The following is a 27,963-nucleotide window of genomic DNA, read 5'->3' as shown; positions in this document are numbered from 1 at the left end:
GTCGAGGACTTTGATTGCCCGAATGATCCCGGGAGCTATGTTGTTGGGAGCTTCATGCTCCTGGTAGCAGTTCAGAAGCCCCATAGGATGAGTTCGATACAGAGGCCAGTTACGTCCCCCGGATTGGGATTGGGCTGTGTATTGAAGTATGTATTGTATCGGCAACTTCTTAACAACACCCAACCCTAATTGACAGCATTTTGAATGTTAAAAACTATAATACCAAACCTTAAGGTGAGTGGAAAGGGTTAACATTTCATATTTAGCCCTAAAAATCTGATCAATTCTTCACATGTAGGTGCCATAAAGTCATGGAAAATTCACTTTAGGTCATGAAAACGTCATGGAAAATTTTGAAATTTTATCAGTGAAAAAAAGTGGGAACTCTGTGAACCAAAGGTAAACCTGCTAACTTGAAAACGACTGCTTCATCTGAGCTTTAGAGATGTAGAAAGACTAATAATAAAGAGTTACTCAAACATGTGTGAATGAAGCAAAACACAACTCCAGGTTTCTAATCAGGTAACAACATTCGAACATGGCTCAATTTTGTTTTATATAGGACCTTTAATGTAAATGTTATGAAGATCTGCTTTTAATAATAAGGTTTTGTTTATATTTTTCAGTCAGGTCCCAAGTCACTGAGAGAGCACACACTGATGGAGCTCTTGGTGGTAAGTTCAAGATTCAGTTCAGTTCATTTTTGTCCACGGACTACAGATGAAAATTCACTCTCTTTTTATTTTATTTTCTTAAGAATATCCATGTCACTGTGTCTGGCACCAGGGAACGTGGAATAGTAGTCATTTTTGTGTCTTTTTTGGTTCAGAAGTTTGCCCGGGACACCCCAAAATGGCCAATTATTACATGAAATTGCTTTGTGAAATAGTCAAAATGGGCATTTTTCCGAGGCGTACCTGGCAGTCTCTCAAAGCACACTAGTGTTCCTGGCTGAAAATCAGTGTATTAATGTACACAAGTTTATAAAAGAGTACAGACATTAATTAATGAAAGAAAAAATGTCAATGCCAGATTTTTTGCTGACTAAAACAGCAACAATTCAAAACATTTTATTTTTTATTGGAGTCATTTAAAGTCCTTCTTTATTTTGCTCTGTTTTGAGAGTTTGGCTGAATCTGTGACCATGTGTTTTCAGATGCACATGGAGGAGCCCTGCTTTGACTTTCTCAGGACCAAAGAAACCCTCGGGTAACACTTTACTCTGTATTTCACATGACCTTTTAATAATTAATAGTTAGAAGTACTTCAGCTGTTCAGGTCTGAGCAAGAAGAGCGTTTAAAAGATGTACTATCGAACTTTTACCGGGAATTTTCCACAATATGGCACTGAAGAAGACCTATTGTGCTTGTAACTGCGATATAGTTAGAATCTATGACACCTGTGGATCAATATGTTATAATTTGCATATTTTATTTGATCACAATATTAATCTAAACCTATATACGAAACAAGCCCACTCACACTCACTTTAAAAAAAACTGTGGTGCCCAGTGGGAGCAGACGTCACAGTAAACGTCATCACAAAGGGTTGGCAACTTTGACTGATCACACTAGCGAATAGCAGGTTTTTTTTTTCCATTTGTACGAAAATGACTATGCAGCGTAGCCAAATCCTCTGCGTATCACCAGTAAAGAAAATGAAACTGGAGAACGAAGTAAGTAAGTTTTTATTTATATAGTGCTTTTCACAGATATAAGTTTGTGGTCATACCGGTTTGTCAAAGCCTGGTCCCGTTAGGATCTTAGAAGCTCAGCAGGGCCGGGACTGGTTAGTATTTGGATGGGAGACCGCTGGGAATTCCAGGTGCCACAGGGGGGGTGCCAGTCACAAAAACTGTTGTTGTGTCCTGAGGCAAGACACTTCCCCACATTGCCTCCACAGCTGTCCTGGGGCAGACTGGCATAAGCGCGGCTGCCAATCTCTCACGCACACTCCACTTTCATACTTGGCAATGTGGGTGATGTTTCTTGCCTAAGGATACAACAGCAATTTTTGTGAGTGACGCCCCCTGTGGCACCGGATTTTCCCACTGGTCTCCCAGGCAAGTACTAACCAGGCCCGGCCCTGCAGAGATTCTGAGATCTGACGGGATCAGGCTTTGACAAGTCGGTATGGCCGAGTACAGAGCTGTGAGAGTATATCAGCGGTGGTGAAAACAGGGGATGGTCTGCAATATGGCACATTGAAAATAAAGTGATTAAAGATTACTCAAACATGCACGAATCAATCCAAATACCGTATTTTCCACACTCAAGGGCGCTCGGGATTATAAAGCGCACTTGTCATTAAATGGTCTATTTTCGAACTTTTTTCACAATTAAACCGCGCCGGAGTTTAAACGAAACACAACAGTTGGATGGGTCAGTTGGACTTTGTTTGTCGCGTTCACAGTGACTCTGGGCTTTGTTCAGTTGTGGCGTGTAGGGAGGGTGCTGTCTGGGACCGCTGGATCGTCGGCGTGTTCGCAGTGACTCAGTTGTTCAGTTGTGTCTAGAAGCGGCACGTCGCACTCGCCTTTTCGGTTCGTTCCTCCGTTCCGTTCCTCGCCGGCGTGGAGTGATGAGTGTGTCTTCGGGTGTTTTTCGCTGCACAGTCGCTGTCTGCTCCGTGTGTGTTTGCGTGCGCTGCGGGTGGTGCGGCTTTGCAGTTTATTGAAGTCGTGCTGGGACACCTGAGTGGATTCGTGTATAGGGTGTGGGGCGTGCAGTTGTTTTTTTGATGGGGTTGGAGGCTTAAGAGCGTGCCCTGTGGTGCGGAAAATACGGTACAACTTCAAGAGGGTAAATGAGAAGAGGAAACAACTATAACATGGATAAAAGCTCTGAAAAGTCGAGTTTGGAGAATAGGTTTGCCTTAAACGTGTGTGCTTTTATTCCTCTGTTGCTCTTCGGTCACAGATCTGCCCTGTAACTTGACCTTTTAATGCCCTCAGATTTAATGTCATACTGTGGAACATTCCAGGCCAAGCAATGACATTTCCATGGAGACAAAAGTGCCATACTCTCCACCTAAACAGTTCTATAGTGAACCTTTTAATCCGCCTGAAATATAAAGTTGTGTCCTTGTTCTGAGCCCTCGCCTTAACTCCCCCAAACATCAATGAGAGAAGCAGAGAAACAGTAGAATTGCCACTAGCGGTTGTAATAAGCGCTTGGCATTTTGAAATCACCTTGTGCCCGCGGCGCTGTTTGGCATATCTCACTTGTCCAGTCGTCCCAGAGCAGCACACACAAATGTCTTCTGCTAACTAGCCCGTCCAGCACCGCTCTAAAACCCACAATATCCCTTTAAAGGACATGTATTATGCAAAATTGACCTTTCTGAGCTTTTAACCACGTTATACTGTTGTCCTCTCATCAAATACATACCTGGAGTCGTGTTTTGATTAGTTCACGCTTGTTTTACTAATCCATTTATCCAAAGCTGTCTTCTCGGGGCTCTCAGAAATGCTCCGTTTGCATTGTTCTCAGATGGCTGTGTCACAAATAAGGCCATAAACCATCACTGGACTCGTTCTCTGCTTAAATTGTGTTAATGACAAAAGCCTGGGTCTGTTAGTGAAGCAAGTGAACAGCAGAGGGAGCTCTAACGGCCAATGGAAAAAGCAGACTATTACTCAGAATCAAGTGTTCAGAGCTTTTATAGTTGTTTCCTCGCCTCATTTCCCATCTGAAGTTGTTTTTAGAGTGAATTGTGCATCTTTAGTCAACTTTATTTTCCTGTATTCAAGACATTGTACTTTACTTCATTCTCCAGTTTTGTTTTTTGTCAATGTTCTGTCGCCTGTTTTAACACAAATGGGGAAAAAAATCCGCTGCCATACTATCCATCAGAGGTGCTAACAGCCGCATGACTCTTTGCAGTGATGCGTTTACAGCGACGTCAAATCTCATTGGGTACCACAGTTTTTTTAACGTGGAATCCAGCAGACTTATTTCTTTTATTAAGTCGTTTTAGCCGAATATTACGATTGAAAATGTGCAGATTATAACATAACGATCCACAGGTGTCATAGATCATAAATGTATAGCAGTCACAAGCACAATGGACTTCTTTAAAGGTGCACTGCGTAGTATTTCTATTGGAGGGTCTGCCACGTGTTTATCTTCACGGAAATGTTATTACTTTGTCTGTAATGTTCTGGAAAGTATAGATTAAACCTCCTGTACAGAAAAAACAAAACGTGGCTGTTTGCTGCAGGTGTTCCAATCAGTGAGAGCAGGTAGAGGCGCTCTTGGAAAAAGGATCAGAACTATAGACACAATGAAATCCAGGCACTTCACAGTATATAAAAAGTATAGTTATAAAGACATTATTATTTGTATTATTATTAGGAGCAGTAGGAGGAGGAGGAGGAGTAGAAGTAGTAGCAGGATGAGTAGGAGTAGTAGTAGGAGGAGGAGTAGGAGGAGAAGTAGTAGGAGTAGTAGTGGGAGTAGGAGTAGTAGTAGTAGGAGGAAGAGGAGGACGAGTAGGAGTAGGAGTAGTAGTAGTAGTAGTAGTAGGAGTAGGAGGAGTAGAAGTAGTAGCAGGAGGAGTAGGAGGAGTAGAAGTAGTAGCAGGATGAGTAGTAGGAGTAGGAGAAGTAGGAGTAGGAGTAGTAGTAGTAGGAGGAAGAGGAGGACGAGTAGGAGTAGTAGTAGGAGTAGGAGAAGTAGGAGTAGGAGTAGTAGTAGGAATAGTAGGAGGAGGAGGAGTAGATGTAGTAGCAGGACGAGTAGGAGTAGTAGTAGTAGGAGGAAGAGGAGGACGAGTAGGAGTAGGAGTAGTAGTAGTAGTAGTAGGAGTAGGAGGAGTAGAAGTAGTAGCAGGAGGAGTAGGAGGAGTAGAAGTAGTAGCAGGAGGAGTAGGAGGAGAAGTAGTAGCAGGACGAGTAGGAGTAGTAGTAGGACGAGAAGTAGTAGGAGTAGTAGTAGTAGGAGGAGGAGGAGGAGTAGGTGGAGTAGGAGTAGTAGCAGGATGAGTAGGAGTAGTAGTAGGACGAGAAGTAGTAGGAGTAGTAGTAGGAGGAGGAGGAGGAGTAGTAGTAGGAGGAGGAGGAGTAGGAGGAGTAGAAGTAGTAGGAGGAGGAGGAATAGAAGTAGTAGGAGGAGGAGGAGGAGGAGGAGTAGGAGGAGGAGGAGGAGGAGGAGTAGAAGTAGTAGGAGTAGGAGGAGGAAGAGGAGGAGTAGAAGTAGTAGCAGGATGAGTAGGAGTAGTAGTAGGAGGAGGAGGAGTAGGAGTAGTAGTAGTAGGACGAGGAGGAGGAGTAGGAGGAGTAGGAGTAGGAGGAGTAGAAGTAGTAGGAGGAGGAGGAATAGAAGTAGTAGGAGGAGGAGTAGGAGGAGTAGGAGTAGGAGGAGTAGAAGTAGTAGGAGGAGGAGGAGGAGTAGGAATAGTAGTAGGAGTAGTAGTAGGAGTAGGAGGAGGAAGAGGAGGAGTAGAAGTAGTAGCAGGATGAGTAGGAGTAGTAGTAGGAGTAGTAGTAGGAGTAGGAGGAGGAGTAGGAGGAGTAGAAGTAGTAGGAGTAGGAGGAGGAAGAGGAGGAGTAGAAGTAGTAGGAGTAGGAGGAGGAAGAGGAGGAGTAGAAGTAGTAGCAGGATGAGTAGGAGTAGTAGTAGGAGGAGTAGGAGAAGTAGGAGGAGTAGAAGTAGTAGGAGTAGGAGGAGGAAGAGGAGGAGTAGAAGTAGTAGCAGGATGAGTAGGAGTAGTAGTAGGAGGAGTAGGAGAAGTAGGAGGAGTAGAAGTAGTAGGAGTAGGAGGAGGAAGAGGAGGAGTAGAAGTAGTAGCAGGATAAGTAGGAGTAGTAGTAGGAGGAGGAGGAGTAGTAGTAGTAGTAGTAGTAGGAGGAGGAGGAGTAGGAGCAGTAGTAGTAGTAGTAGTAAATTATTGTATTTTTGAGCAATAGAAACACCTGTAATGACTAAATGCTAGATTGAAATGTTTAATGTCATACCATGGAACATTCTGGGCAAAGCAGTAACATCTCCATGGAGACAAACAGGTGGCACCTTTGACTTAGAAAACGTGAAATGCTTATCCCATAGTGACTTTAGCCCTATTCACATGGGACAAGTACAAGTACGATAATTCGCCAATTACCGCCCCACCTCTGTGTTACTTGCAGCACATTCGCACGGGATAAACAAAGTCCGTAATTTACTCTATTTTACTGACATTGACTGAGATTGAAAGAGAAAAGAACTCGAAAAGAAATGAAAGAGATAGAAAAGGCGCAATTACAACAAAAAAACACTGAGATGCAGTTTCGCGCGGGACTCGTATTATCACTGGACGTCTGTGTTTAGTGAAACATACGGTAGTAGGTCATTTGCGGCAGATTTTTTACTTTACAAATTACAGACATGACGAATTCAGATGGAATAAAGATCTCAGGAATCCTCCACAATTATTACAGAGGTTTAAGGGAATTAAATGATCATGTGATTTCTATAAAGGTGTACTACGTAACTTTTTGGTTGGCGGTGCGTCACCTGCTTGTTTCTATGGATATGTCACAGCTCAGCCTGAAATGTTCCACAGTGTGACATTAAGCAGCTCTGCCTTACATTTAATAAATTACAGGTGGTTTTATAGCTCAAAAATATCTAGGCAAACAGGCATTCTGACTGTGAGCGGGGTCGCCTCTCCACAGATCTGACCTGGAACTTGATCTGGTTTAGTCTCCATGAAAACAGAAAGGAGTTTAATCTGTGTGTCATTCGTTCATTCGTTTTTCAAAATAAAAACAAAAAGAAGAAAATGAAAAAACAACAGTTTTCTTCATTATTTGTCTCCAAAACCAAAATGAAAAAAAGCAGATAATGATTCATTTTTTCAGTTTTCGATTTTGTGTTTAAATGAAGAATGGAAAAAACAGATAACGCCTGTTTCCCGTTTCTGTGACTTAAACTGCGACTTTTGCACCGCATACGGACTGAACCAGGACTAAAACAGGATTATACCAGGACTAAACCAGGTCCGGGACCATACCGGAACCAGACTGGGACTGAGACCAGGACTGAGACTGGAACTGAGACTGGGACTGAGACTGGGACTGAGACCGGGAACAAACCAGGACTGAGACTTGGACTAAGACCGGGAACAAACAGGACTGAGTCTGGGACCAGACCAGGACTGAGACCGGGAGCAGATCAGGACTGTGATCGGGACTGAGACTGGGACTGAGACCAGGAACAGACCAGGACTGAGACCGGGACCAGACCAGGACTGAGACTGGGACCAGACCAGGACTGAGACCGGGAGCAGACCAGGACTGAGACTGGGACTGAGACCGGGAGCAGACCAGGACTGAGACTGGGACTGAGACTGGGAACAGACCAGGACTGAGACTGGGACCAGACCAGGACTGAGACTGGGACCAGACCAGGACTGAGACCGGGAGCAGACCAGGACTGAGACCGGGAACAGACCAGGACTGAGACCGGGACCAGACTGGGACTAGACTGGGACCAGACCAGGACTGAGACCGGGACTGAGACCGGGACCAGACTGGGACCAGACTGAGACCAGACCGGGACTGAGACTAGGACTGAGACTAGGACTGAGGCCAGGATCAGACCAGGACCAGAGCGGGACTGAGACCGGGACCAGACCAGGACTGAAAACGGTTCAGTCCTGGTTTAGTCTTGGTTCAGTCCGACATCATAATTTAAGTCACAGACACGGGAAACGGTTGTTATCAGTTTTTTTTTCCCATTATCTGTTTTTTTGGTTTTTTTTCCATTTTGGTTTTGGAGACAAATAATGAAGATTTTTTTTTTGTTTTGTTTTTGTTTTCTTATTTTTGGTTTTATTTTGAAAAATGAATGATTCACGGATTGGGTTTTATGACATATTCTGAATCATTCCAGAGCAACAACATCTCCGTGAAGAAAAGCATTTGACGGACCCCCCACCAGAAAAGTTACACGTTGCACCTTTAGGGCCCTCAGCTCTCTACCTGTTATGTAAAGAGAAGAAAAACAAACGGCTGATTAAAGTCTTCCAAACATAAATATGAATGACAAACGCCTCTCTGCGCTTTCTCCCGTTCAGGTACCACGTCTACCCCACATGCAGAAACACATCGGGAGTTCTGGGCTTTTCCGTTACCGTGGAGACGCAGGCCACCAAGTTCAAGTGAGTTCACAATGGCAACAGTCGGCGCTAAACCTGTGGAAAGTATTTGACTGGAGGAATCCGATGTGTCTGCCCCTCAGCTCCGAGTTGGTGGAGTTAAAGATTGAAGAGTTCTTGGCGTCTTTTGGGGAGAAGCTCAACGCGCTGACGGAGGAGGCTTTCAATACGCAGGTCGGTGAAGTCTGCAGGGGCGGAAAATAACGAACTACAAATCCTCCTCGATGTTATTCTAGGCGTGGAGTTGGGGATCCTACGTTCAAAGGGTTTATGCCATGCAAATTCTTTATATTTATTTATTTTTTTATGTTATAATGTTTCTGCGTCAAAAACATTCACACACATGTACAGGAAGTGTGTTTTTTAACTTAATTTCACTGTTTAATTATATTTTTTGTTTTGTTTTACGTTCTGCCCCTTCTAAAATGCTTCTAAAGAGTAGTATTTTTTATGCATACTTTATATTTTTACTTTAAAATTGCTGTATGTAACTTTTCCGGTGGCAGTTCTACCATCTGCTAGTCTTTTTTCTTTTTTTTTAAAGTTATTTCTTTCCCTGGAAAATTTCCCAGTAAAGCATAAATGCCACTAAGCCAACTCCCAGGATGAATACATGTATTTTAATATATTTTTAGCAATAAAGTCACCTATATAAATTAAAATGAATGAGAGCTTCTTGAAGCGGGTGCGTTGGAGGAGAGGGAGCAGCCCGAGAACATAGAGAAAAATCCGTCACACGTAATGGTGAGATTGGTTTGGACATACAGTGTTTCGGCACTAGGCCTTCATCGGGTAAAAATAAAAAATAAAAAGCGATGAAGCCCTAGTCCCGAAACATTGTATGTCCTAATAAATCTAAGCAATAAAGCCACTTAAAACTGAATAAATGCAAGATAAATTCAAAGCCATAGTACATTCATTCCACCAGAAAAGGTACACAGGGCACCTTTAAGTACAAATTTAACTGCAATACCTGTACTTGTAATTGAGTACATTTTAGTACACAAAAAGTAGCTGTACTTTTACTCGAATTTTCAGTTTTCAGTTCATTTTTCAATTCATTTTCAGTACTCTAGTAGAACATTTCGGCAAGTTTAGAGTTTCTGTGTGTCCCCTTAGATCAGACATGTCCAACTCAGGCCCGGGGACCAAATTTGGCCCGTGATATAATTATATTTGACCCGTGAGATGTATTAGAGCTGCCCACCAGTTACAGATAGACTATAGAGACAATATTAATTTAAAATGTTGTTATTATTTTATATTATGCTTGTTTTGGATTCAATGTTTAAGCAAAACTATTATTAAACATTTATTTGAATCAGAAAAGGTTTTAACATTACATATCTCGAAAGAAGAGAAAACATCCAGATGTTGTTGAAATTTTTCAATAAATATTTAGTTTGGCCCACGACTTAGCCCCAGTTTTTAATTTTGGTCCTCTGTGAATTTGAGTTTGACACCCCTGCCTTAGATCCCTTGTCCCTTAAATCAAACTTTTACTTAAAGATGCGCTATGTTTCTATGGAGACATCATTCCTCTGTCTGGAATGTTCCACAGTGTGACATTAAACAGCTTTACTTTACATTTACTCAATCACAAGTTGTTTTATTGCTCAAAAATATCTAGAAAAACAGGTATTCTGACTGCGTGGGGTCACCTCTCCGCAGACCTGACCTGTAACCTGGTCTTGTTTGGTCTCCATGAAGATAGAAAGGTTTAATACCGTACTGTGAATCATTATTATTATTGCTTTGTCTAGGAATGTTCCACGGTAGAGATTAAACCCATCTATTCCAAAAGGAGACGACTATAGGCTACATTACAGTACAGGTCAGATCTGTGGAGAGGCGACCCTAATCACAGAAGGAATTATTGGATTTTTGAGCAATAGAAACCCCCGTAATGAAGAAATACTAGATAGATAGATGCGTTTAATGTCATACAGTGGACCATAAGCAAAGCAATAACATCATCACGGAGAAAAACGTTTTGATGGATTCCCCCACCAGAAAAGTTACACAATGCATCTTTAAGAACAAACTAAGCAGAGGCACTTGTACTTAGAGTGTAGTACAAATTGTCAGTACCGGTTTCGTGCCAGTCCTGATGCGGTGTCCTGTGTGTGTGCTTGGCTCCAGGTGACGGCTCTGGTGAAGCTGAAGGAGTGCGAGGACACCCACCTGGGGGAGGAGGTGGACCGCAACTGGTCAGAAGTCCTCACGCAGCAGTACGTCTTTGACCGCCTGCTAAAAGAGGTAAGACGGACTGTACAGATGTGACAGAGTACAAGCAGAGACTGTATATATAAATGGACAAGCACTACAGGTCGGAAGCTTTAGAGCGCTCTCATTTTTCCAGTTATTTATCGCAATTCAAGTCGTGCAAGTCCAATGAAAAGCTTGAAATGGTACAAAGGTAAGAACTGAACAGACAGAGGTTAAAAAAAAACATAAAATATAACAAAACACAAGTCCAAGCTCTGTCAAAAGAACAAGATGTTAAACTTGGAAACATGGAGTGTCCTGTCCAGACTTAAACCCCATCGAGCTGGTTTGGGCTGAACTGGACAAAAGAGTGAAAGTCAAGAAACCTACAAGTGCCACACATTTATGGAAACTTCTGCAACAGACTTGGGAAGAACTTTCTGAAGAATATTTGATTTCTATTGTAAAAAGAACGAGCCACGAGTGTGTTCAGCTGTTATATCTGCCAAAGGTGGACACTTTCATGAATCAAAAGTTTAGAATACGTTTTGGTCAACAGGAAACGGTAAAAAAAACTGGAAAAAGTGTGATGTTCTAAAACTTTTGACTGGTAGTGGAGCTAACCTGCTAGTCGCCGTGTTCCAAATAGGAAGCGAGCAAGGCCGTGCTTCCCGCTCCATCGACAATTGACTTTACACTGAAAAATCATCCCTCTCTCTGTAACTGCTGCCGTGAGCCTCGTCATTTTGGTCTTAAAATGTTACTATTACTCCGCTGTATGTGATTCTTTTTTTTTAACACTCTGGTTATTGTGTTTTTGACATCCAATACACAGTGTCAGTCCATAAAATAAGATGTCAGACATGTTAAAAAAAATTAAGCAGCCTTTCAAACAAGGTATACCAAAAATATACATGTCATTATATTTGTCAATAACATCTTAGGACCCTTATAGATGATTAATATTGTATGTTGGATGAGAGTAAAACAGAAAAAAACTGAAATAAAAGCAACTGAACATTCACACAGACAAAAAGTAATAATATTTCACCAAAATGTATAAGTTGAAAAGGTGGATAGTACAAATCCCATCATATAGCTCGGACTTAAATAGTAGTTTAAATGCCTTCTTTAAATAAGCTAATAAAAGGTGACCATATCCTGTTAAATGTATCTTCCTGACCCTGCAAAGAGTGTCTAATTTTCTCTAGATCCAAATGCATCATAACATCTCTGAACCAGTTCACATGTGAGGGAGGCTCTGCCCGTTTCCACTTCAATAAAATTAATCTTCGTGCAAGCAGACAGGTAAACTGTAACACCTGATGCTCAGATTTTTGAGTCTATTATCCCAAGTACTGCTGTAAGAGATTTTAAATCACGCTGTATGTGATTCTTAAGTTTTTATTTCGCTATTTTGTCCGTAAATAAATGTCTTATTCCTAATAGGGGCTCCAAATTCCCCCATAACTGCTGGCCTCATGAGCTTCATTTTGGAAGCCGAACACTTTGGGTGACGTCTAGAACTGAGTATCATTAAGAAGTTGCCGATACGATACATACCTCGATACATAGACCGTGATATGATATGTTTTTCGATTCAGTACGGTAAATTTCAAATCGATTTGGTCGGTTCAGTGAAAAACAAAGGCTAAAAAATCATGGCTGTGATACAAAAAGTTTACTAAGATTGGGCAGAGTTAATGAAAAACACCAATTTTACTCATCAAAACTGTGAAAATGTCAACACAATTGTATCTCTTACACAAAATTATTGAGTAAAATATACCTAAAAATACTCTTGCCCACGATATCGATACTGTATCATCAAATTAAACGATACGATACATCGATATTTCAATATTTTTACACACCCCTACGGACGTTTTTGCCAGTCCCAAGTCTGGAAAAATGAAGTGCGATGTTATGAAAGGTATCTAGTGTAAAAAATCTAGACTTGTGTAAAGCCTGGTGCGCAAAATATATAACGTAAAATATAACGTTGTCTTTTTGTTTGTTAATGTGCTCATTGTGTCGCCACGGAAACTGCTGAACATTCCGCCAGAAGAGATGCACGTAGGACACCACCAGCATCTGTTTTCTGCCACGATGAGCGCTGTATTGTCCGTGTTTGCGTTTCAGATCGCAGCCTTGAAGCAGATGACCAAGGAGGAGCTGGTGTCGTGGTTCCAGGAGCATCGAGGGTCCACCAGCCGCAAACTCAGCGTACACGTAAGAGCACTAAAAAAATACGTCTAATGTGCGAAATTTACTCAGCATTCTTAAAAAAATATCTACGGTTGTGTTTTGTTTCATTCACTCCTCGATCATAACATCCAGATCCACCTTGTGATGTCATTAGGCGGTGAAAAAGGAAGTGCGTCTGTGGTTTCCAATCCAGTCCGACTTTATTTGTATATCACATTTTACCAACACAAAGTCTCCAAAGCGCTGCACAGAGTAGACACAATATAAATTAACACACTGAATAAAATAAAGTATAACATACATAAATAAGCAAGTCAATAAAAACAAAAAAAACATTGGTAACACTTTTATAATAACTACACCTTATTTAGCCTTAATAAAGCATGAACAAAGACTTAATTAATAATGAACAAAGACTTAATTAATAATGATTCACACTTAGTAACTACTTAATTATTACCTGAATTAGCACTTAACTTGCACTTAATTTGCCTGTGCTGTAAATAGTTACTCGTAAATATTTCTTACTTAATTACTCACGAACTAACCATTTGTAAATGTATATTTAAGTACAAATTTGAGCATTTATTAATGATTAGTAAGCCATGAGAGAATGATTTACTAGTAATGCATTATTGTTTCTGTGGAATTTGACCAACCTTAACAAATGCTTAATAAAGCATTATTAGCCTTCACTTTAGAAAAGCTCTCAAAAAGACTTAACTAACAGATAACAGCTGCCTGAATGATCATTGCATTGTATTATTAGTAAATCATTCTGTCATAGTTTACTAATGATTAATAAATGCTCAAATGTGTACTTAAATATGCATTTGTAAACATGCAAATTGTTAGTTCATGAGTAATAATTAAGAAATACTTATGAGTAACTATTTACAGCACAGGCGAATTAAATGCAAGTTAAACGCTAATTAAGGTAGTAATTAAGTAGTTATTAAGCATGAATCATTATTAATTAAGTCTTTGTTCATGCTTTATTAAGGCTAAATAAGGTGTAGTTATTATAAAGTGTTACCAACACATTAAAAAAAGCAAATAAAATCAATAAAAGACAGTCAGAGGACCATGCAATTCTCACGTCGTGTTAAAAGACAGTGAGTAAAAGTGTGTTTTTAAACGAGACGTAAAAGAATCGACTGAAGGGGCGCGCTTAATGTGACGGAGAAGAGCGTTCCAGATTTTGGGGCCAACCACAGAAAAGGCCCGGCTTTTGTGTCCCGTTTCTGAAAGTTGTATCAGGCCGTCAGATGTCAGAGCGAGCGAAAGAGTGTAAGGAACAATGAGGTCTGAAATGTACACTGGGGCCAGTCCATGAAGTGCATCATTCAGTCCGAACACTTGGTCCAGACTTACACTGAACATTCCAACACTCGGATTACAATAGCATCTTAATTCTCTATTGTTTTTAGCCTTCTCTCCTCAGTGCATGTGACATTATGCAGTTGAGTTGCTTTATTAGAAATACCATAGACATTAAAGCAGTGTTCCCCAAACTATCTTTCTGGGGACCCATTAAAACCCATTAAAAGTCTCAAACCAGAGGTGGGACCGAGTCGTTGTTTTGCAAGTCTCAAGTAAGTCTCAAGTCTTTGACCTCAAGTCCGAGTCAAGTCCCCAAATCAAATACAAGCAAGTCCAAGTCGAGTCTCGAGTCACTGGCCCATAAGTCCAAGTCAAGTCCAAGTCGTCTGCTTTGAGCTTCAAGTCATTTCAAGTCTATAAGTCTTACCAAATAGAGCTTAGATTTTTGCAATTTATATGAATTTTAAACTAAATTGTACTTAAACTATTATAGTATATTTCTATTGAGTTGTAGAAATTTAAATCTTTCCGTTTTAAATGTATTGACAAGATCTTAGAGTGAATCAGAATAGAAAGAATTCGGATTTAAAAGTGCTTCTCAAGTCACAGGCCTCAAGTCCGAGTCAAATCCCAAGTCACTGACCTTCAAGTCTAAGTCGAGTCCCAAGTCTTAGTCCATTTTATCAAGCCAAGTCTCAAGTCCTAAAAATAGTGACTCATGTCTGACTCGAGTCCAAATCACCACTTGCAAGTCCCCACCTCTGTCTCAGACCTTCGCAACTCAAGTCAACATTATTCATAATCACAAAATAAAAGTAGATTTAACCACTATTGAAGATTATTGAGGATATTCTATTGTTGACTGAGTGATCGTGTCTCAATGAACAATTAATATTACTCAAGTTTTAAACAATGAAAAACAGTCCTTGAACCAGCAATAAAAGGATTAATAAGTCGCCTATTTGGACATTAAATATGCCCATTTCTTTTTCTTTTCAACATTCAACTGAACCAGCAATATTGGAACAAAAGAGTCACTCGCTCTTTCATGTGTCAGAACTGTGGCTACGTTTGTACAATGACAGTCTGAACAGAAGAGAACTTTTAAATTTTCTGTGTTCAAGCGTTTTCGGGAGGAATATGTATACAGTGATGCAAAAGTGTGTGGAATTTGATTGTGTATACATGCCAGGCGGCTACGTGGTGACACTAGGTGGTGATGTTTGTGACGTAAACGTGTACGCAACCTGAGCAGGTCTGACTAGAGTTTTGCGTCTTGGGCAGTGTAGACAGAAACACTACGGCGGAGTGTATTCAACTTTTCCACTCTGAAGGGTGGTTTCAGATTTTTGCATTTTTAAGCCCCAAAACAAAAGGCACTTCAGATAAAATATTTTGTCGTTTTTACCCGCAAACGGACCTGTATATTGCAGACCTACATGCAGATCGTGACAAGACGACCCAAAAAAAAATCTTTTGCGACCCACATGAGAGTCACAACCCACTCTCTGGGAAACAATGCATTAAAGGGCTCATATTATGCTATTTTCTGATCTGTTATAATGTTGTTTCCTCATCACAAACAGACCTGGAGTTGTGTTTTGTTTCACTCACACATGTTTAATACACAAACCCTGCATATTTAGGCTGAGTTCTTCTCTCAAACTGATCATTTCAGCCCTGGAATCGCCAATCTCTAGTAGCTGTTAACTTGAAAAGTACCACTTCGTGACATCGAAAAGCTAGAATAGAACATTTTCAGCTTTGGAGATGTAATAACGTAGTCAAACATGTGTGAATGAAACAAAAAACAACTCAGATTTTGATGAGGTAACAACATTCTAACACGTCTTAAAGATCACAAGAGTCAATTTTGTGTAATATAGCACCTTAAATTAATATAAAATCACATGTTTTTACTGACATAAGACTGACTGTGGACCTCTCCTATTTCACTTTGTCTTTTTTCCATCTGTTCGAAATAAAAATACTCAAATACTTTCAAAGATATTTCCAAAAAAAAGAGAAAAAAAAACATTCCCACTGCTCACATTGCTCAGCTCCACACATTCCACTCCCTTGTAAGTGAAATCTGTAACGGAGCTTTGTCGCCCCCAGGTGGTCGGTTTCGGCGTGGAGGAGCAGGACGCGGAGGGGGGAGCCGAGAGACGAAAGGGGGATGAAAGCGGCGACGACGAGGAGAGCGGATCCACGTACGGAGAGGTGTCCAGGCTGTTCTACCTGCCCCCCTCGGAAAGAATCCCCGGTGCCAATCCCATAATGGACATTCCCACTTTCACTAAGGACCTGCCTTTGTTCCCGTACCACAAAATACTCGAGTAAATAGTATTTCATTAGACTAAATAGTACTACAACTTATGCAAACGCTGATGTGAAGAGGAAGGAGAAATAAGCGAGTTTACGTACAGTGAAATAGCATCTTTTGTAGTTTTCCATGATTCAAAGTGCGTATGACGGGTTTAATATTCTTCTAATTAACACGTAGAACCTCAAAGTTAAAGGTGCGCTGTGGAATTTTCCGGGTGGAGGGTCCGTCACCATGGAGATGTTGTTGTAGCGTGATATTAAAGAAAGCACCGAGTTTACAGGTCGGGTTTGTGAAGAGGTGGACCCACTTACAGTAGAATACATGTTTTTTTAAGGTGTTGTTTTGTTGTAAAAAAATAAAAAATAACCTATAATAAGAAAGTTTAAAGCAATACTGTGGGACATTCTGCGAAATCTCCATGGATACAACCAGGTGCTGGACTCATACCAAAAAAATTACATGGTGCACCTTTTAAACTAATTCTCGTCATAGATATTTAGCATAGTTTTACATCAATTAAAGTTGCACTGTGTAGCTTTTTGACTTTTCAGCTTGTCTCCATGGTGATTTTTTATTTTTTCGTTGCCTGGGATGTTCCACAGTATGGCATTAAACAAAAATATTATGCATTTAATAAAATACCGGAGCTTTTTTATTTTGCAAAATGTTGACAAAAATTTGCGTTATTACAGCAAGTGGGGCTCACTTCTCCACGGATCTGACCTGTAACTCGGTAAAGTGATGTGGCCACTTGTCTCCATGGAGATAAATTAAATGCCGTACTGTGGAGCATTCCAGGAAAAAAAAATGACATCTTGTTGGAGTCAAGCGGGGGTGGATCCTCTACCAGAAAAGTTACACGATGCATCTTTAAACTAGTTCCGCTGATAGATATTTAGCATGGTTTTACATCAGTTAAAAGTGCACTGTGTAACTTTCCTGCTGGTCTCCATGGTGATTTTTTTGTTTTGCGTTGCCTGGGAGGTTCCACAGTATGGCATTAAACAAATATATTATGCATTTATTAAACTTGAGGCGCTTTTTTATTTCGCAAAACGACCAGACCAACGACCAAAAACGTGAGTTATTACAATAAGTGGGCCCACTTTCTCCGTGGATCTGACCTGTAACTTGGCCAGGTGATGTGGCCGCTTGTCTCCATGGAGATAGTTAAGTTAAATGCTATACTGTGGAGCATTCCAGGAAAAAAAATGACATCTAGATGGAGTCAAGCGGGGGCAGAGCCTCTATCAGAAAAGTTACATGGTGCGCCTTTTAAACTAGGTCCTTTGATAAATATTTACCCTAGTTTTTACATCATTTAAAAGTGCACTGTGTAACTTTTCTGCTTGTCTCCATGGTGATTTTTTTTTTTTTTTTACGTTGCCTGGGATGTTCCACAGTATGGCTTTAAACAAATATATTAGGCGTTTATTAAACTATAGTTTTAAAACTTGCGTTATTACAGTAAGTGGGCCCGCTTCTCCACAGATCTGACCTGTAACTTGGTAAAGTGATGTGGCCGCTTGTCTCCATGGAGATAGTTAAGTTAAATGCCATACTGTGGAGCATTCCAGGGAAAAAAATAACATCTAGATGGAGTCAAGCGGGGGCAGACCCTCTATCAGAAAAGTTACATGGTGCACCTTTTAAACTAGTTCCCTTGATAAATATTTACCGTAGTTTTACATCAGTTAAAGGTGCACTGTGTAACTTTTCTGCTTGTCTCCATGGTGATTTTTTTATTTATTTATTTTTTTGCATTGCCAGGGATGTTCCACAGTATGGCATTAAACTAATATATTTGTAAATATATGCGTTTATTAAAATATAGGCGTTTTTATTTCACAAAATGACCACAAAAACGTGCATTATTAATTTGTGTTAATATTAAGAGGGCCCACTTCTCCACAGATCTGACCTGTAACGGCACAGTGATGCGGCCAGTTGTCGTCATGGAGATTAAATTAAATGCTCCACAGTATGGCTTTAAACAAATATATTATGCATTTATTAAAATATAGGCGTTTTTATTTTACAAAATGACCACAAAAACATAAGTTATTACTGTAAGTGGGGCTCAGTTCTCCACGGATCTGACTTGTAACTTGGCCCGGTGATGTGGCCGCTTGTCTCCATGGAGATAGTTAAACTAAATGCCATACTGTGGAGCATTCCAGGAGAAAATAACCTAACATAACATCTACATGGAGTCAAGCAGGGGGCGGATCTTCCACCACAAAAGTTACACAGTGCACCTTTAAAAAGCAATTAGTGGGAAAAAGTTGAAAATAAAATTGGACAAAAATGCAAGAAGTAACACTGAGTTCTGAAACGCAGAAAATTTAATCCAAAATACAAGATCATTTATGCACCAGGAAGACGTTTTTACAGTTTAAAGCTTCATTTAACAAAATAAAAACACTGTAATTTATTTTTATGAGTCTAATCATAACTTCGGTGTCATTTAGCCCAAGTTTTGCCTCTTGTTTACATTACGGTTGCTAGGTAACACTTATGAAATCAACTCCACTGCCAGGAAGTAAAATTATACACTTCATTCAAAAAAATAAGTCAAATTTGAAATCCAAACATGTTAACTACGGTATGTTTTAGTGAAGTAATCTCACCTGTCATACGCACTTTAATTTGCAGCAAAAAACAAAAACATAATTTAAAATGCACTATGTAACATTTCGAGAGGGTGTCTGTTTCTATGGAGACGTGATTGCTTTGCCTGGAATGTTCCCAGTGGGCATTAATGTTCTCTATCTTCTCGCGTAGGTTGTAGTCTCCACTGGGGTTAGATAAAGTCAAAGTGTGAAACGTTCTAGGCGAAATTCGTAACATTTTCACCCACCAAAAAATTACACTTAAACTTGTACTGAAACAGATGTAGAGGAACTTTGTATGATATAAGTTATAGCTTCGTAACAGCTTGAATTCACAATATTGATTTGAGTAGTTAAGTTATTAGTAGGGATGGGACAAGATCTCCAAAACACAAAAACAAAAACGCCACAAGATCTCATGAGATTTTTTTCCCCATTTGGTTTGGACAAAAAAAAGGTTACGTGTGGGCGGGTTGCATCTTTTGAGAAGCCGTAGTTCCAAAAAGCACGGGCTAAAATGACAACAAAAATATTAAATGAAATACCGTATTTTTCGGATTATAAGCCGCTCCGGAGGATAGGTCGCACCAGCCAAAAAATGCGTAATGAAGAAGAAAAAAACATGTAAGTCGCACTTTTTTTGAGGAAATTTATTTTATAAAATCAGCGATGAGGAACTGACATTTCATCTTGAAATCTCCATGGATACAACCAGGTGCAGGACTCATACAAAAAAATTACATGGTGCACTTTTTAAACTATTTCCCTTGATAGATATTTAGCATAGTTTTACATCAGTTAAAAGTGCACTGTGTAACTTTTCTGCTGGTCTCCATGTTGATTTTTTTTTTTTTTTGCATTGCCTGGGAGGTTCCACAGTATGGCTTTAAACAAATATATTATGCATTTATTAAACTAGAGAGTTTTTATTTCGCAACACGACCACAAAAACGTGCATTATTACAAAGTAAGTGGGGCTCAGTTCTTTGCAGATCTGACCTGTAACTTGGCCCGGTGATGTGGCCGTTTGTCTCCATGGAGATAGTTAAATTAAATGCCGTACTGTGGAGCATTCCAGGAAAAAAATGACATCTAGATGGAGTCAAGCGGGGGCGGATGGTGCACCTTTTAAACCTTTTAGTTCCCGTGATTAATATTTCCCATAGTAATTTCATCTTGAAAGACAAGTTCTAGTAATAACAATAAAACAGAGAACAACAAACTGTTAACGTCACATATGAACAGTTCTTCAGATAAATATAACATAAACAACAGAACAGAACAAGTTTAACAAACTCTCCATCTCACTCCAAATCACTAAATCCATTCAATTCTTCATCCTCGGTGTCACTTCTGAGCAACTCCACGACCTCCGGAGGTAAACAGAGCACCGCTTCCTCTTCTGTGTAGCTTTCGTCAGACTCTGCATCAGTTCCAGTTAGAATTATTCCGGCCTTTCTGAAGTCCAGGCTTTGTCGATCCATCCAGTGACTTCCAGGAAAGTTTCATGGCGCACTCTCCCGGTGTCACAAGTTTCTTGCTCACTCCAAACTTACTTTCTGCTGCTCGATTACCGTATTCGACTGCTTATGTCACTACTTGCAGCAGGATGGAGGCTCTTTCTGCAGGAGACATGTGCAGTAGAGTGAAGTGACAGTGGTACAGGAGGAACAGGAGCAGCAGATACTGACACACAAGACTAGAGCGCCCTCTTGTGCCGCTGTCAGTGTGAAAATTTTTATATGTAAGTTGCACTGGAGTATAAGTCGCAGGAAACACTCAAACCATGAAAAAAAGTGCAACTTATATTCCGAAAAATACGGTAAACACAAATTCTGAAGACAACATTGGGAACTAAATCAGACTATTTACAGTTTAGAAATGATGTCAAAATCTCGTCTTGTCTCGTTCTCGTGGACTCAATCTCGTGTCTCGTCTCATCTTGTCCACCCTTTTTACTGGGAATTTAAAGTAAAAATTGCATTTCTAAATTAATCTAAACTGACTCAAATCAAGATTAATACTTAAAAATTCAAGTTGCAGATGCTCCTTTATGGCAGTGTAATAAAGTAAAGTTTAATGCTGAAACTGAAATATACAAGTTAAGGTTTTTCTTTCTACTTTCCAAGGTATTACTGATATTTGTAGGTTTAAACATTTCACATTTCTTTCCACGATTTTTTGGATCAGTAAACTTGTTGATTTAAAGGTCTTATATTACTCAAACCTGACTCTCGTGAGCGTTTAGTCACGTTATAATCCTCAAAAACATACCAGGAGTTGTTTTGTTTCATTTGCTGCTTTTATTTTAGAATATTTAGTTTCAACTTTTGTACAGTTTATAGAAAGTCTCTAATATCTGCTGGTGCGTCGAGGAGTGAAGCAGTTTCGATGAGACTAAAACAAATTGTGTAAATCCAAGATGGAACAGAGCGTTTTCAGTTTGAGTAAAGCAACTCCGGGTTTGTTTTTGACGAGAAAACAACATTAAAATCATAATAACGGATCAGAAATATTTCATTCTACATTTATGTAAGTGTTTGCCAAAATCGTCGGAATGAAACTCGCTTCTCGCAACCACCCACACGTAACAAAAAAATCAAAATATTGTATTATTAGTCATGGAAAACTTCACATTTTTTTGTATTTACACATAATTATTTCTTCTATCTGCAAGCTGTTCCGGCGAAATGTGATTATAACTTTTACATTACTTCTTACTCTTAGCTCATTTTTAAACATTGAAGGGGCACTTTAAAGAGCAGTGTGTCACTTTTCTGGTGGAAGTCGCGTCGTCTGCTTGTTTCTATGGATACGTCGTGCATCGCTCTGCCTGGAATGTTCCGCAGTGTGACATTAAACGGCTCTACTTCGCGTTTATTCAATTACGGGTGGTTTTAAAGCTCAAAAATACAGAGAAAAACTACATTCTGACTGGGAGCGGGCGTCGCCTCTCCGCAGATCTGACTCGGAACGTGGTCTGGTTTGGTTTCCGTGAAGATAGAAGGGTTTAAAGCCACACTGCGAAACATTCCAGACAAAGCAATAACATAATATCCATGGAGAAAAGCGACGACGGACGACGGACGACGGATCCGCCACCGGAAAAAGTGACACAATGCGCCTTTAACACGGCCTTGTAAGCAATGACTTGTAAAAATAGCTTAAGTTGTGTACATTTGAGTGCGTTTGAGAGTTTTGCTGTGTTTTATTTGGACCTAGAAGCTTTGTACCAGGAAATAAATAGATTTGAGGTGAATGAATACACGTTTTCGGTCGATTTTGTTGGGTTGAATTACTGAATTATCGGTTTCGGATTACAAGTACGCTATTGTTGATTGTGTATTTATCCCGTTTCCCAGAGGAGAGCAAGGCATTCTGGGTAAGTAGAGTGACTATTACACACTGTTCGAGCTAATTAATATTGAATAGACTGCAGTCGCCTATGTGTGTGTTAATAAGATTGTATTGTTTGCCTGTAGGGACTGTGGTCTGCTGTTGAGGTGTTGGAACAGAAAATGCACTTTTGAAATCATAATGGGTTTTATAATTATCTCTACACTGTTATCCTGAGTTAAATTTATTCAATTTGGCCAGGTTAAAGGTGCTCTATCTGATTTTTACTGTCTTAAAAACATGAAAAACAGAACTAGTCCATTTTAAGCAGTGGTCCTAATTACTCACCATGATGAGTTTATAAGAGTTTCTGCTTATAAAACATATCTGTACTCAGTGATGGGAAGAATACTTAGTTATACTGCAAAAGTCTGATCAGTTTTACACATAAAGTCATGGAAAATTCACTTTTCACACAGTTTTTAAATTTTGTCAGTGAAAAAGAGTGGGAACCCTGGAACACTGAAGATCTGTGGACAATTATAAACCACTTTTTTTTTTTTTTAGGCATTCATTTATGTCCAATTAGAAAAGGAAAATCAAATACATAAGTAAATGATAAATAATTAACAAAGGAACAAAGGGGTAATGAAAGGAGAAGAAAGGATGGAGAAGGAACAGGGAAAGAAAGAGAAGAAAAGGAGGAAAAAGAGAGAATTATCATTAATTACAAGAATAATTACCCCTCCCTGAACCGACACCTTAACGTGGTGGAGGGGTTTGAGTCCCCAAATGATCCCTGGGAGCTGTGTTGTCGGGGGCTTCATGCTCCTGGTAGGGTCACCCAAGGCAAACGGGTCCTGGGGGACGGGTTAGACCAAGAGCGGTTCAGAAGCTCCTTATGATGAATGATACTCAGAGGCCAGTGACATCACTCGGATTGGCGTTACCAGGGCCCCACCCTGGAGCCAGGCCCGGGGGGGGGTGCTTACCAGTGAGCGCCTGGTGGCCAGGCCTTCCACCATGGGGCCCGACTGGGTTCAGCCCAAAGGAGCAACCTGGGGCCGTCCTCCCAAGGACCCACCTCCCCCGGAAGGATCCATATGGGGCCAGTGCAGAGAGATCTGGGCGGCAGTCAAAGGGGGGGGGCATCGGCGATCAGAGGCGATGTCTCCGGACATGGAAACTAGCTCTGGGGACTTGGAATGTCACCTCGCTGGGGGGGAAGGACCCTGAGCTTGGGCGCACATTCTGGGCTCTGGAATAAAACTCCTTGAGAAGGGCTGGACTCTCCATTTCTCTGCCGTTGGCCATGGGGAGCAGCGGGGAGCGGCGGCGAGCTGGCGTGGGTCTGCTCATTGCCCCACAGCTCATAAAAGGTCCCCAAATTTTCATTAATTTCTCTCACTGATCCGACAGATTGTACCGAATCTCAAGACATCACATCATTTAATCATTTATGAAACCAGGGAAGTGCTGTGGTCTTCCATTCCCTCAGAATAGTGCAATAATCATGCCAAACACACTGTAATGGTTTGCTGAATTCCCTGGGAGTGTGTCAATGTTTGATCTGAAAACCCAAGCACCACAGTCAGAACATCAGGCACTATCATTTTCTTGTATATGGTTCTGTATAAATGAAAAATCTCACACCAAAAGTCTTTTTCTTACTTTTTATGTTTGTTTTATTATCCTCTCGCTCTTACACTCTTACATCTCTTCTGTTTTATTACTTACTTCCTCACACACACACACACACACACTCACACTCTCACACTTTCCCTCCTTATTGTCTCGCCACTCCTTCAAACCTTGTTGCACACTCTCTCCATCCCATCAAGCCAAAATGTCTAATACTTTTTACTGTCTGTCTCTAATATCACAATAAAAAAAAAGAAAAGAGACAGAAAATCACACACACATGCACTGCAAGATCTGTGTTTTCTATTTTTTTCACTAATACCATGAAGAAGTACTGTCATGTATTCATTTTCATTTAGGAAAGTAACCTGAAAAGTACCACTAAATGAAAGAGAATATGTATTTTCTGTTTCTTGTACAAGGGCAAGACAGACTTTGCTTGACTAGATGGAGAAAAAATGGGATACAGACCTTTTCAATGACATGATCAAACACCACAAAGTTTAGAAAAGTAACTGAAAACCACAAAATGAAACTGTAACCATGACAGAATACAGCTCCTCCAAATTAGTATTCTGAAAATGTCTTTAATTACTTCCCAGCGCAGGCCATGGAGCGATGGAGTAGTAGTAGTAGTGGTAGTGGTAGTAGATTCAGTGCGAGGCTCTGCGAGGAGTCCATGAATAATAAATAAACTCGAGCAGAGAATTGGTCAGAGTCATGATTGGAGAAGCTTCTGTTTGGACGAATATGTACACTGAATATTTGCAATGAAGACAATACTGCAGATCAGGAACTTATGGAGAATGTTTAGATCTGACATGCTTTGTACTGTTGTAGTCAAGACCAAGACCTGTCCGAGACCACAGGGTCCCGAGACCAGGACAAGACCAGACCAAGACAAGACCAAGACTTTTAAAGATCGAGGCCAAGAAGATAAGACCAAGACCACATCCCATCGAGACCAAATAGACGTCATTGTTATTAAAAGCCCGCGTTGCATGCTGGGAAATATTTTGGTCGGAGGCATGAAACACGATAGCGGTCAAACACAGTGCGTAACCTCGCGTATTTATCCCCGATAATGGTAAATTCCTGCTGCATTATCGGATGCACAAATAGAAGCACGGAAGAAGGAAAATGTCTTTTTCGTATTCTGAGTGAAAAGAACCACTAACGGTGAATTAAACGTCTTTCAAACATCCGCAGAGCAAACGTAGAAGATCCTAACAAACCGTGGACTCCAACAAGTTCAACAACACATCAAGACTCTTGGAGGTTTTCATCTTTTCTGCTGTGAATGGACCCAGGAGTTTCCACCAAGTCATTGTGGATATTGCCGAAGTGAATATTTGTCCAGGTAGTTGGTGATTCCGACCAGAAATTTGGTTTTGTCGACCTTTTGTCGGGGTTGAAAAGGGTGATTTGGCTCCATCGATGCTTATGACCAATTTCTGGTCAAATGGTCTTGGGTCCTCTGCCGTTAGAGTGGATAAATAACCAGGATCAATACCCTTTACGTGCTTTCTCGCTCCGTCCGTCATGTTGAATTAGTGTTTCTTGCCGCCGACCAAAATAATTGGTAAAACAACTTCAAGTGCTTTTTTTAAAAGTTCATAACATTTATGGTTTTTGCAGTGATATTTAGCAGCCTTTGCACACTTATATATGAAATATGATCGCACTTGTCGAGTGTCACACCTCAAGTCCAAGCGCCATCAAGACCGAGACGAGATGGAGTCCAAAAGTTCTCAAGTCCGAGGCGAGACCAAGACTGGTCTTGAGTACTACGATACTAGTATTATCATAGTAAAACTCACTTGGTAGCTCTCACAACGTGTTCAATTTGGTGTTTCCAAGTACTACCAGATCTAAACCAGGTCTAAAACAGAACTATGCCAGGTCTAAACTCGGATTCGACAGTTACTCGTTGAATATGAATGAATATAAGTTAGTCAGTGTGAAACTACCTGAAGAAATTAGTTGTTGAGATGATTTTTTTAAGCCCTGATATGTAACTTTCTGGTGGTCAGGGGTGTAGTGGGCATGGTACATGGGAGTCCAAGATTAGTCCTGGATTAGTCCTGGATTAGTCTTGGTTTAAACCTGGTTTAGACCTGGTTTAGACCTGGTTTAGACTTGGTTTAGACCTGGTTTCATCCTTTTTTAGTCCTGGTTCAGTTCTGTTTTAGACCTTGTTAAGTCCTGGTTCAGTCCTGATTCAGTTCTGGTTTAGTCATGGTTTAGTCATGGTTTAGACCTGGTTTAGTCCTGGTTTGGACCTGGTTTAGTCCTGGTTTAGACCTGGTTTAGACCTGGTTTAGTCCTGGTTTGGACCTGGTTTATTCCTGGTTTAGACCTGGTTTAGTCCTGATTCATTTCTGGTTTAGTCCTGGTTTAGACCTGGTTTAGTCCTGGTTCAGTTCTCGTTCAGTCCTGATTCATTTCTGGTTTAGTCCTGGTTTAGACCTTGTTTAGTCCTGATCTGGTCCTGGTGTAGTCCTGGTTCAGTCACAAATCACGTACCTCCACTTAAAAAATCCCCACTACACCACTGCTGGTAGCGGAAAGTCAACAGCATGACACCATGGAAACAGAAAGTTAAAGTCATACTTGGGAACATTCTCCATAGAGATAGTGACGTTTTAGGCCAAAAGAACAAAATTTTCCATGGAAACAAGCAGGAAGTGGCCCTAGGTACACTTAAGTAACTTTAAGCCTGAAATGTTCCACAGTGTATCATTAAATATCTCTCTTTTCTTGAACACAACGAGCAGGTGACACCGCCGGGCCAAGTTACAGCTCAGCTCCGTGGAGAGGCGAACCCGCTCACAGTAAGAACACACGCTTTCGAGGTATTTTTGAGCTGTAACGACACCTGCAATTGAAAAAATGTGAGCAGGAGCAGTTTAATGCCATACTGTGGAACATTCGAAGCAAAGGAATGACGTCTCCATGGCGACGAGCACACCAGAAAAGTTACACAGTGCAACATTTCTAACATAACGTGGACCTGAATACAACAAACACGCTGTAACCATTGAATTGTGTGTATTTACCACCAGCTTCATAGGAGATAGTAGGAGATGGTAGGGAGTATTTTATCTCCTCCTTCTCTTCTGACTTTTTCCTAACCTACTTCCTGTTTTGTGCAGTGTCAGCGGTACTCGGGGTGAGCGCTGGTCAGTCTGCTCCCTGTGGTCCCTCTGTACACTGGAAGGAGAAAGAACAGGGCTAATGTTGGCTATAGGAAGCAAAGTGGAAGTGCGTTTAATCTATCTACGTTAACTGCATAATTCCCCTGCACATGAATCACAAGTTTTATAAGCTGGAGTAGTGGGTCTGCATGGAAAATCAACTTAGAGGCTCCGGGAGGGAATTCTGGAGGTTCACATGAAGCCTGTTCATAAACTGAGAAAGAGACAAACTTGGATGAAACACAGATTCAGTTGTGATTGTAATACATGGTTTTGTCTAAGTCCATGTAAACACAGTATCCCGATTTCAGTCTCCTGGAAAAAGCTGAATCCCGGTTATGAAAAACCAGGAGACACTTACTGCGCTTTTCTGAGAGTATCCAGGATTGTGAGTGTGTTTACGTGAGCTCGAGTATCCCGGTTATGTCAGTATTCTGGAGTTTTGGTGTTTACGTGCGCTGACAGAAACCAGGATACTTGTATTCCTGTGCACACGAGGAATCAGAGTATCCTGGATATTTAGGCTGGTTGTTATGGTAACTTAACCTGATTCATCAGCCGGTTTCACTTCGTGGAAACCGTCTGACCTCGCAGCATTAGGATTTGTTCGCTTGACGGTAGGTGGGTACTTTTTTATTTAACCAATCGCTGCTATTTGATCGTGACGTAAGTAATGCGCCAAATCCCATAAGAAGAAGGGCAAAAACGTCTTTCCTCTTGATAAAATTCACTAAACATTGTCTTTGTTCCAGCTTTAAATCCTCGATCTTGTGAATCGTTGCCATTTTACGGCTCTTCGCTGATTGGCTGGTGCCTGAACTCGCATTTCCGAGGTTCTTGCAAGCCATCTAGTGTATTCCGATTCCTGGAGAGAAATGAAAATGAAATATGGATCAACTTTTTAAACTTTTTTTTTAGCTTTTGAACTAGTTTCTAATAACAAAAAAGAAGACATACATTCAAGTACG

The 27,963-nt window shown here is 40.6% G+C and overlaps 1 protein-coding gene across 1 annotated transcript in view; it reads left to right on the top strand.

Moving 5' to 3' along the window:
- The window catches only part of nrd1a (nardilysin a (N-arginine dibasic convertase)), a 104,144-nt gene extending 82,060 nt beyond the window's left edge, over positions 1-22,084 (top strand). Inside the window, exons 26-32 of the mRNA XM_055156006.1 lie at positions 627-674; positions 1,157-1,209; positions 8,061-8,144; positions 8,225-8,315; positions 10,284-10,400; positions 12,492-12,581; positions 15,999-22,084. Of these exons, the coding sequence (XP_055011981.1) occupies positions 627-674; positions 1,157-1,209; positions 8,061-8,144; positions 8,225-8,315; positions 10,284-10,400; positions 12,492-12,581; positions 15,999-16,223 (708 nt within the window). The 3' untranslated portion in view covers positions 16,224-22,084. The remainder of the gene's footprint in view (positions 1-626; positions 675-1,156; positions 1,210-8,060; positions 8,145-8,224; positions 8,316-10,283; positions 10,401-12,491; positions 12,582-15,998) is intronic.
- Positions 22,085-27,963: the final 5,879 nt, after the last annotated feature.

This window comes from Boleophthalmus pectinirostris, unplaced genomic scaffold (assembly GCF_026225935.1).
Source record: "Boleophthalmus pectinirostris isolate CB_2022bp ecotype Guang Dong unplaced genomic scaffold, ASM2622593v1 HiC_scaffold_10, whole genome shotgun sequence".
Classification (NCBI taxonomy): Eukaryota; Metazoa; Chordata; class Actinopteri; order Gobiiformes; family Gobiidae; genus Boleophthalmus; species Boleophthalmus pectinirostris.
This window is presented reverse-complemented; position numbering and strand designations above follow the sequence as displayed.